General features: G+C 47.3%; 1 protein-coding gene across 1 annotated transcript; it reads right to left on the bottom strand.

Moving 5' to 3' along the window:
• Window positions 1-3,858: 3,858 nt before the first annotated feature.
• On the bottom strand, window positions 3,859-9,291 carry LOC116269816. Its single transcript, XM_031653955.1, has 4 exons — window positions 9,273-9,291; window positions 5,305-5,447; window positions 5,040-5,176; window positions 3,859-4,480 (listed from the first exon to the last, which is right to left on the bottom strand). Exons 1-4 carry the CDS (start codon window positions 9,289-9,291, stop codon window positions 3,976-3,978), a joined length of 804 nt encoding a protein of 267 aa, XP_031509815.1. The 3' UTR covers window positions 3,859-3,975.
• Between the last annotated feature and the right edge of the window lie 2,477 nt (window positions 9,292-11,768).

The raw sequence follows: 11,768 nt of genomic DNA, 5'->3' as shown, positions 1-11,768 counted from the left end.
GAGATGACTCACCCCATTCCATGCAGGGGAAATGCATCCCTCTTCTTCGTATCCTTTCTCCCTGCACATATGACACTGGGCAGAAGCTGTCCATGTGTTTGCCTCTGGCACAGGGCTGTGTCTTAGTTCTTTCTATCCCACTTCCTGACATTACCATCTACCACACTTTCTGGTGCAGAGCGGAGCTTAATAAATAATTGTTGTATTAAACAAGCATTCAAGAAAAAACGTCCTCACAAAGTGGGAGGTTGAACTAGAATAGCTCCCAAATTCTGTTCTACTTGGAGATTCTATGATTATATAGAGAGCCTGACATGGGATAGGTGCCCACTAAATATTGATTCAGATCATGCCTGCTTAATTTTGCAGTTATTTGTGCCCATGTTTTATCTCCCCATATAATCAGCTTACTTTTTCTGCAACTGTATTAATCATTTACCAAGCACTTTAGTAATCACTTAGCATGCATTGTCTTACTTGATTTTCACATAACCCTAGGAGCTAGTGATTTAGTTTCTATTGCTGCATGACATCCACTCCATAACTTAATGGCTTAAAACAACCATTTATTATTATCTGTCTTCGTTTGTATACTAACTGGGCTCAGTATATTCCCATTCTTTTTGGGGTCCCGGATGTGGGCTAGTGCTGCAGTTGTCAGAAGGCCCAAAGGTGCTGGATGTCAGGAGGGCTCACTCGGCTGTCAGTTGATGCTTGCTGTTGGCTGGGACTGTTAGCCAGAGCACCTACACATGGCTTTTCCAAGTGCTCAGGCTTCTCACAGTATGGTGGCTGGGTTTGAAGAGGGAGCATCCCAAAAGACCCACACAGAATGACTTAGCTTGTATGACCTAGCCTTGGAAGTCCCAGACCGTCACTTTTGCCACATTCCAATGCTCAAGTAAGTCCCTGAGGCCAGCCCAGATGCAAAGGAAGGGGAATTAGATTTCATCTGTTGATGGAGGAATGGCAAGGTCATTTCTGAAGAGCAGCTGAGATGGAAAGTATTTTGTAGGCATTTATGGAAAATGCCATCTGCCACAGTAGTTACTATTAATATCTCTTTCTACACATGAGGAAATTTCACAATGACTTAGCTAAGTTATATGATTAACCTACTTGTTCAAGATCAACCAGATCCAGATGCCTTCTAATTTGGTAACCATTATACTTCACTTAGGATAGTGTTCTAAAATTTTAATAAGGAAGGAGTCACCCCTTTCAAAATGCAGTGTTAGTATCAAGAATATGAAAATATAAATTCTTGTAAAATTTATAAAGTAGAAATATAAATTCTAGTAACACTTGGGATGCCAATAAATATTACTGAAGGAGGAGCTAACGTCTGCTGCACTGCTTCATTGGTCCAGGCACTCATACACTATATATAAACTCACTTAATCCTCACAGTTATCTTTTTCCCCCAGATGAAAGTGAACTTTAGAGGGATTAAATGCCTTGCCTCAAACCACATAACCACTTAGCGACAGAGCCAGGGTTTGAACACAGTCATGTCTTAGTCCACATTCCATGTGCTTTCCACTGAGCTCCATGTTGTAGGTTGAGCTCCTCAGGAATCAGTCTCTGAGATGACAGTAGCATGCAGGAAGTTAACAAAAAAGTGCTCAGGGGGAACACATGTGGGGAAGGGGAAAATGCAGGATCAGGCAAAGGAGAAGGTGGGCTGTGATGCAAACAGTAATTCAGCAGGCCCCCAGAGAGCTCTGAAGCCAGGATAGCCTTTCAGAGTTGTCTTACCAGGGATGCAGAGTCTGCACTTTCATTTCCACCCCTTTCAACGTAGAAAGCAACATAGTAAATGGTTGCCGGATTAAGGCTGAAGTGTAAAGGGAGGGAGTATCACAGAGGGGAGAAAGCACTGACATGTAAGGGCAGCCGGTCTAGGCTCTCGACAAGAAGATTCTTTCCTGCAAAAGACTAGGATGTTCAGGGCCCTCACTACTATACAATCCTCAAAAGGTGAAGCCAGGTCTCTTAGCCCAGACAAAGCGCTAAGACGAATGCTGCAAGTCCCTCTAGATAACCTGCCGGACGAATCTTCAGAGCAGGCTGGTACATTTTTAATGTCATTGAGTTCAGACATGGCCCCAAATGGAATCAACCTACAGTATTGAATATTTTACTCTAGGATTCCAAATTGTGTGACCATATACCCAATGATGAGTTCCAAAAAGTAAATAATTCAGGAGCTAGTCACTCATGGAGGTCAGTGGTGGGAGAAAGTTAACTAATCAGACGTTAACAGCTATTCATAATGATAGTCATCTTCAAAGGGTAGAGTCCAAAGAGGGTGAAATGAAATAAAGGAACCATACGTTCCCCAGATTCCATCCCTTATGTCTCTGCCTGATGCAGCCTCATCTCCAGTCTCTGTGAACAGGCAGAAGCAAAAGTAGGGAGAATTCGAAGTCAACCGGGAAGAGGAAAAAATGAGAAAACGTAAGGAGATGGAACTAATTTATTAAATACATGCTATGTCACTTAATTTGTATTACCACCCTATGGATTACTATAATCCTAAGCTTTTCGGAAGAGGAAATTGAGATGCCAAAGGACCACTTGAAAACCCATGGATGTGGGAAGAAATAGGAAAGAGAAGAAAAACAATGAAGGGAAGAGGGAAGGGGGAACTGGAATTGGGCACATTTATCAGGAAAGGGGGGCAATAATTTTTAAAATGTTGCCAAAGCACCCTGCAAGCTGCCAAAACACATGTTCCCTCCTGCTGCACCCAAACAGTGAGAAACCAAGTCCCAGGACTATGGTCCCTTAGTGACCTCACAGCCAGCATCCACTGCCCTGCGCCTTTAATGATCACACTCAAACCAGGACTGGCTCTAGCCTGTGTGGACCCCTATCAGTGCTGCCAACAGTTCATCAAGGGAAAATGCCATTATTCATAGCACTCCTAAAGTTCTGCCCTTCTGCAGAACAGATGGGAGGTAAGAGTCCGCCTGGGTCCTGGCAGTGGGACTGAGACTCTGGCAGGAGCATTGAGGGAGGATTAACAAGTCAAAGTCTAAAAGAAAAGGACCATCCTGGAGGCACACCCAAGTGGCAGGCACTGTCCTCTCAGAACTGAACGAGGAGGCAGGGGGCATATGAGGCCAGGTCCCCCAAAACAGTCTCACTGTGACCCTTGGTGCCACCAAGCAACCAAGGAGGTGGGACAGGTAAAGAGGGAGGTGGATGATGGATGGAGTGGGAAGATGTTATGTACTGAGGAAGGTAGAACTAGAGTCAAGCAAATGCCAGCCAGCCTTTTGGAGGGTTTGGGTGGATAAGGGACAATGCAAAAATAGCATTAATTTTCAATCCTGGGTGGTGGAAAGACTATGTATGTATGTATGTATGTATGTGTAATTTCTCTATGTCAGACATTGCTGGGTTTGTGCCCCCCTCTATAATCTACTGATTGTGGGACTTCACTCGAGGTACAAAACATAAGTGACCTAATAAGCCCTCTCGACAGGGCTTCAGGGAGAAGCCAAGGCTGGCACATAGTCAGAGGGCAGGAAAAGTTCCACTCCCTCCGTGTGATTAGGAGGGCTGCTTTGTTTTCTTCGCAGGCAGAGACCTCAAAGAAGAGTGTGACTTGTGGCTATCATTGGAATGCTCTAAAGGGAGGGAGCCCTAAGCTAAGGGGAGGGGCTGGATCAGCCCCGGGAGGGCGAGCGACAAAGGGGCATTGTTTCCCGGGAGGGCAGGCTGGGGCAAGGCTGACTCCACTGCCGGCCTGGGTGTGGGCAGGTTTGCTCCTGGCAGGAGAAGACCTCCATCCCGGCCCACAATAGCCAACCCAAAACAGTTCTGTCAAAATTAAAAGACGCAGGAAAATGCCAGCGACCGTTTATTTTCTCCTGGGGTAGGTGGGGGAGAAAGCAGCTCCTTTTTCTGGGCTGGATGGAGTCTCAGGGAGGGGGCCAGGTGACAGCATCGCCCTTTCCTCTCCGGCTATTGCGCACCTTCTGGAGCCTCGCTCAGCCTGCTCCCTCCGGCGCAACACGCCAATGCTGCTACCCACAACGCACAGACCAGAAACCAGGATAGACAGAAGCCTGGGATGGCCTGGCACCGAGCAGGCCCAGCGCAAACGCAAGGTCTCTTCCTCTCCTCTCGGTAACCCCACGCCCAGTCCCGGGAGAGGGAGCGGATGCTTATTTCCGAAAGTTGGCAGTCCTGCAGTGGCAACTGGAAAAATACATATACTTGTGTGTGTGTGTGTGAGTGTGTGTGTGTGTGCGCGCGCGCCCGCGCGCACAGTGCATATCGTGCCCAGCTACAAGGAAACCTGGCGGCTCCTCTAGACAAACAACTTTGAGTCCCGGCAGGGCGGAGGTGGAGAGAGATTCCCCGCTTGGGTAAGGGCGGTTGGATGGCCGAGTACTCTGTGTTGGGGCTGTTGTCCTTCTCCGGAGTCCCGGGAGTACCTTGGTGTCCCTTCCCAGGGCTCGGGCTCCTTTGAGAGAATCAAGAGGGGAAGGTGTTTTTCACTAGGACTCGCGGCGGGCCCCACCTGCCTCCCGTGGCCTGCCGGGAGCTATTACAGCAGGGTCTGCCCGTCGGACGACGGCGGCTCCAATCTGGGGTCCCGCCAGCGCGGACTCTCAGCTCTCTCCCGATACCCGCTGGCCTCTCACATCTTTGGTGGCACTCGCCGCCACAGGGAGGGTGAGATCAAAGAGGTAAACCTAGGCCTGGAGGGACGGCCAGGGCTCCTTCCCGCGGGCCAGCCTCTCGTCCTTCCTCCCGGGAGGGGGCGCTTTCCCTTTCTCCGGATGCGGGCCTTTCAGAGTCAGCGACGCCTAAGACTCCTCCCAGAAAAATGCACCCTTATCTACCCAATTCTGCCCTACCCTTTGGAACTCCCGGACCCGCTGACCACTCGGTGAGGTCAGAGCCCACCCCCGGAAGGGCCGCTTGTCGGGGACGGGTTCGCCCTCTCCTGGCCTCCCCGGACCAGCGCGCGGGGAGGATCCCGGCAACGCCGGGCGCCTGCAGACCTTGAACGGCCTTACCCTGGTGACCTCCCCGGGAAAGGCTGGGCGGTGCTTCCACCCTGAGGGCCACTTGTTAATTTGCACGAGATAGTGCTGCCGAGGGTCCACACGTGCGAATCCACCTGTGGAGCGCGTCCCCTCCCTGGGGGCAAGGCCTACGGGAGGCCAAAGGGGAGAAGTTGCCGGAAGACTGGGAAGTAAGGGCAGGGGCGTCGGAGGAATCGAAGGTGCAGTGACATCAGGCTCGGACACCCGGCGGACTCCTCTCAAGGTGATCGGATACTTCCGAGAGCCCCACAGCCCTCCTGGACCTTTGCCCTCGCGTCTGGGATGCGCTTGGGGGCCCCCAGTCTGCAAAGCGTTCGTACCTCCAGTCGGGTGACGTTTTCGCTGGGCTGCTGTGCGAACAGTCTCCGCGCTCCTCCACTGTGAGATATTTCACAGTTTCACCCGCAGAGGGCAATCTTATTCCAAGTTCCTGAGCGCCCTAGGCCTCTCTCTCCTCCCTGCCTAACTGGTGAGGTGGGACTTCGTCGTCTTCCAGGTTTACAGTCTTTTCCTCCCCATGGCTTCTCTTTCCTCCCGGTCTCAGGCACTGGGCATTTCCAGTCGACCCAGCAGGTCTGGCTTCTCTCGCATATGCAGTAAGGGTTAGGGGAGAAGGTCCCAGCTCGTCTTGTCTCTAGCAGAGTGTGAACTGGCTCTGCTGACGAGGTGGCTGTCCTTTTATTCCTTCTCCTGAGAACTGTTTATATATTAAGGAGCTTCACAGCCTCCAGTATAAGGAAAGCAGATAGGAACTGATCGTATAAGACTCTGTAAATGTTTTAGACTTTGGCCTTAATGGGAAAGAAATGGGGGTGCCATTCGTGGGTTTTTGAGCAGCAGATGGACATTACTTTTCACCATGACCACGCCAGCTGCAGTTTGGAGAACAGACTGTAGGGGTCACTGCGCAAACTGGAGGCCGCGATCCAGGTGTGAACCAGGTGAAAGAGAGCTCGGGCCATGGAGTGGCGCTGGAGGTAGAGAGAAGCACTCAGACTCTGGATTTGTTTTTTGAAAGCAGGATAAAAGGCCGGGTGCGATGGCTCACGCCTGTAATCCCAGCACTTTGGGAGGCCGAGGCAGGCGAATCATGAGGTCAGGAGTTCGAGACTAGTCTGGCCAACATAGTGAAACCCCGTCTCTACTGAAAATACAAAAAAAATTAGCCGGGTGTGGTGGTGTGCACCCGTAATCCCAGCTACTCAGGAGGCTGAGGCAAAAGAATTGTGTGAACCCAAGAGGCAGAGGTTGCAGTGAGCCAAGATTGCACCATTGCACTCCAGCCGGGATGACAGTGCAAGACACCAAGACGCTGTCTCAAATATATATATGTATAAGATTTTTTTTCTGATTGTTTGTGGGGGTATGAGAAAAAGACAGGAATCAGGGATGACTCCAAGTAGCTGGAAAAACAGAGGTGCTGCTGGCTGAGATTGGAAGATGTTGGGGTAGAGGGGAAAGAGAGCTTAATGTTATATATTTTAGGCTTGAGGTGTTTATTAGAAAAACAAGTGGAGAAGTTGATTGGGCAGACACGCAGGTCTGGAGAGGGCTGGGCTGGAGATAGAAATATGGGTTGCCATGATACAGGCATGGGACTGAAAGCCACGAGCTTGGAGAGATCATTAGAGAGTGAGTAGAGACAGAGCCGAGCGAAGCCCTGAGATCCGGTTCCCCCAACGTGTACATGCAGTCTGTTTCCTCTTCTCAACTACAGTTCCCATGGTCTTGTCTTGTTCACAGAACCTGCTCAAAGAGCATCTATTAAATGAAGGAACCCAACTTTCATCACATGTAAAACAAACATCATTATAATCCTACCTCATAAGGTTGTTGTCAGAAAAAGTTAAATACGGTAATGAAAGTGAAACTGCCTTCTGTTTAGTAGACGCCTTGTATATTTTTAAAGTGTAGGCTTCATTATCTCATTCTGTGCAGCTTGTATTACTTGATTGTATCTTCAGTTTCTGATGCATGCAAGGCAGACACTCTTGTTCTCCGTTTATTGACGAGGAAAGTAGGTTTGGTGAGACAAAATAAGTCCCTGAAGCTGCATATCTAATAGTAACACCAGTGGCTGACCTATTTGAGCACATCTGCGGCAGGCACTCTGTTAATGATTTTGCATGTGTTATCTGGCAACAACACAGCGAGGTGGGGATTATTATCTTCACTTGCACATGAGGAAACCGAAGCATAGAGAGGGTGGTTAACTTAGCCAAAGTCCCATAGTGAGTGGTTGGAAGAGCCTGGATCGTGAAGCAGACCTCCCCATCCTGGTTCAATGTTCTTTTCGCAGCCTGGTAACTCCTCTTCTTCATCCCCCTACTAGACTCCTGCGAGGGCCAGGCCTCTCCACTCCTTCCCTTGACATTGGCAACATTCCTCTCTCGTTAGGTTGCTCTCCTACAAAGCCTGCTTGCTGCAGGATACAAGAGTTCAGTCACTCTTTGGGAACTGTCTGCAGGTGAAAACATTTTGGCTTATTGCTCCCCTTTCTGGAAAGTCCTTTCCCCTCCTCTCTGCCTTATGAACTCCTGTGTGTTCTTCCAAGCCCTGGCGAACTCCTATGTGGTTTTCCAAGTCCAATTAATATGTCACCTCTGTTGTGAAGCTTTCCCTGCTTGCACCTGACAAGAGGCATGACTTAGACCATGTGACACTTTGTTCATAGGTCTATCAAGACAAACTGACAATTTCCTGTGGGTTTGACTGGTGCCCCCTTAAGATTGTGATTTTTCTCTCAAAAAGGTTCTTATGTTTTCATATATTTTTATCCAACATGCTGTTTGCTTCATGAATACATACATGAATGACCCATTTACAATCACTATCAAAGCAAATTTATGGATTTCAAATACTCTTTTAGAGATGAGGAAATAGGCTAAGAGGAATGATTTGCCCAAAGTCACTCAACTGATTAAATATTGGAGCTTTGCCGGGTATGATTGTGCGCGCTTATAATCCCAGCTACTCAGGAAGCTAAGGTGGGGGCGGTGGGCGGGTGGGCGGCAGTGATCGTTTGCGCTCAAGAGTTAGAGGCCAGTCTGGCCAGCATAGTGAGACTCTGCCTCAAATAAATAAACATAAATAAATACATAATATTGGAGCCTGAGCTCAAGAGAGGTGAAGAGATTTTGTCTGGTGAACGCCAAGATTTCACCCGCCTATTGCTTCCCTCTCTGGCATCCAGGGTCCGGGAACCCTCCTCCAAATGCTCCTGCAGGTGGCAACAGAGGCCAAGGAAAGGTGAAGCATTCTGGCAGGAGTTCCGGAGACAGATGAGAAGCTCAGCTCCCTGAGGGCAGGGGCAAGGTGACTTGAAGAAAGCCAGGTCAGAGGGAGCATTTTATGCATCCATCATTTGTAATCCAGAAAGAAAAGGTTTAGACACTTAGTGTAAGAATTAGTCATACAACTGACATTGAAGAAAGGAAAAAGCAATTGAAATAAAAGGACAGTAAATAACAAACTATCTTACAGGCAAAGTTACACCATGTGCCACAAGACACCGAGCTAGAAAGTAGCAGGGGTAGGTCAGTATTGGGCTCCATCACCTCATGTTATCGGCACAGGGGGTCTGTGTCTGATGTTTGGCCACAGAGAAACAAAGTCCAGGTATAGTGCATTAGGACCCAGAGGGTGTTTATGCATGGACTGATGGCCACCTGGAGGGTCAGAGTTTCTGGCTTATTGTGTCCCCAACTCTGTCCTAATACACATTTTTACCAATGGCTTGCTGAAAAAACAGAGGAAAGGTCAGTGAATTTGCCAAGGACAGGAAGCTCTGAGTGTTTGCAAGTGCCCATATGGAGAACAGGGAACTGTACAAGTTTGAGCTGTGTGGGCCAAGAGGGAAATGGAACAAAGGGGCATTTTACCTTTGTGTTCAAAATAATTAGACAAGGACAGCATGGAAGAGACATGGCTTTAGTAATAGTGTATGTGGAAAAGAATGGGGCTGGGGCATTTATTATAACAACTGACATTTGTGCAGCATTTATAAGGCATCTTCATTACTCCTCATGACACATTAGAAGTGGTAACAGGGAAACCAAGGCTGGGAGTATCTTGTGTAATTAAGTGGCAGTGCTGTAGTGTGAATTGTGTTTCTGTAACCCTGGGGTTACTTCTCTTCTTTTGTTCCCCCATCTTTAATCAAGCTGCATGCTCTGCTCGTTCTTTTTTGTGAATGTCTCTCACCTCCAATCCAGTCATCCATCCCGTTAAAGGAATGGATTATCCATGTCTTTCTGAGACTATTGTACAACCTCCTCATTTAATCTCATTTCTCTCTCTTCCCATTAATTTTATATATGCCACATGAGCCAGATTACCAGATTTAGCAAAAAGCAAAAACAAAACGCCAAGATACTCAGTTACATTGTTATGTTTGAATTTTCAAAATGAATAATTTTTATTGTATGGGACATACTTATATTAAAAATTATTTGTTGTTTATCTGAAATTCAAATTTAACTGTGCATTCTGTATTTTATCTGGCAACCCTGCTAATCATGAAATACCATTTCCATCATTCCAAAAATATCCATTAGTTCTCTGTTACTTGAAGGACTGGGGCCTCAAACTCAAATTTTTACAGGTAGGTAACATACACATACGAATTAAGTGACTAGTTGGGTAAGTAGGGCCTGAAGCTAAATTCAAAATTGAAGAGCACATGTTCCCTGACCCCAGACATTCCAATTCGGACTTTAAACATATATAATCAACTCCAATAAAAGCAAAAAAGAAACACGCACACACACACACGCACACACTCTCACACTCACAGATCCATAGCCATCAGAGAGTCTGGCTTCCAATCTGAAACCTGGGCTCAACCAAACCACTTGGCCTGGAATTGGAGGTCCCTGATTGGGCTTTCTGCCCTTCACTCTCACCACTCTCCACCATGGGCCCTCCCATCTCTCCTCCACCAGCTCATCATGGATGGCCTCCCTTACCCATAGCTGTCTTCTTACCATGCCAGTCTCACAGGCCACTAAAGTCCACAGTGATCTTTCCCTTTCCGTGGTCAATTTTGGCTCCTCTCTGTCCCAGGGACATCTTTAGTGGTCACATCATTTTTCTCTCCAACACCCGAAAGGGAATACAGGAAGTGACTTTGAGAGGCCCCTACCATATGCCAAGTCCTCAAAAAAGATCTTTGCTTATTTTTGTTCTCTCTCTCCTTAGTGAGATGGTGAAGTACTCAAGGGCAACAACCCTGTCTCATACGATTCCAAATGCTATATTGAGCTTTGCTATAACATCCATGCTCAATACATACTTTCTTACTGACAGGTCCAAGAGTGTACACACTCATGAACTCAGTGACCGCAGACTGGAAGTAAAATCACAAACCAGTGCTTCCCCCACCCCCACCTATCCTTCATTCACCTCTGTCACCTCCCAATTCTGGTTGCAAGCATTTTTCAAGTCTGAGGCTTTAGCCCAAATTTAAACTTTAGCTTAAATAACATCTGGTTTTTTTTTTTTCAGAGCTGATAAGAACTTACATTTGAAAGATGGTTCTTTTTTTGGCTTCAGTCCTGCTGGGTAGTTGTGCCTTATTAGAAAATTATCCATAGCACTTTCAAAGTCCTCCTCATGAGCATATTGAACTGAGCCAGACTTGGAGCTTTGAATGGAATGCCACTTCATCTTGGCAAAGCTCCACCTTTTGTTTCTAAGGAGGGATAAAGCCTAAGGAACATGGGTGACTTAGGGACCATTTGCACCGAGACCTGATCTGCTGGGGAAAGGTTCAGAATCCTGGAAATACACAAATTAGACACTGAGCTGGGAAAAAGAAAGAGACAAGCACTGGTCAGGCAACCTTCAGTTTTGCTAACGCCAAAGATTTTAAAAATATCATCCCCTTCTTATGATTCCTTGGCCTGCCTAGCTATGTTCTGGCTGAGATATGCTGAGCTGGGCTGGGCTGCCGGCTCCGGGACTGGTTTGTAGCCAGCTGTGCCTTCAAAGAGCTCTCTTTTCAAGACTTCCTCCAACTCCAGATTCCACAACTGCCTCCAGGAGCTGCTGGGCCAGGGAGGGTCCTTCTGGAAGCCCGGTTGCCTTTTGAATTCTGTTTTTACTCTTTTTTTTTCTTTATTAACAGATTCTCTTCATTTCAATGGGGAAAAAAGGTGTCACGACAGATCCTTGTCTCTATTTTACCCTTAGGCCTCAAACTTCTTCATGGGAAAAAATGGCTTCTCCTTTTTTAATTGAAGGAACTGGAAGAAGTTCATTGTTATTCATCAACTTCAAAGAGACTATATGAGGCCCCTTGGCCAGGACTACAGAGCAGTATTTTTTAATCAGAAATTATGGCCAAAAAGAAGAGGAGACCAGAACACATGGGTAAATGTTACTGAATTAGTGGTTTTCCTTCAATAGTTTAGTTTTGGTGTGTGAGAGGAAGAAAGTTGCAAGAGCTTATGTGCCAGGTACTGTGCTATGATCTGAAGATGCAGAAATGAAGAAAATGCAATCCCTGGCTCTCCCACCTGATGGGGGAAGTGAACTTCGCACCCTGTGGATAAGGAATAAGGAGTACACAGTGTAGCACTGTGGTTAGAAGCACCAGCTCTGTCATCACAGGGCTTAGCTTGTTCCCTGGCTCTGCTGTGGACTGTGTGGCATTGGGCAAGTTACTTAACTTCTCTGTGCATTATGTTTTGCATCCTA

This window comes from Papio anubis, chromosome 12, assembly GCF_008728515.1.
Source record: "Papio anubis isolate 15944 chromosome 12, Panubis1.0, whole genome shotgun sequence".
NCBI lineage: Eukaryota > Metazoa > Chordata > Mammalia > Primates > Cercopithecidae > Papio > Papio anubis.
The sequence above is the reverse complement of the archived record's forward strand: the minus strand, read 5'-3'. Positions and strand labels throughout refer to the sequence as shown.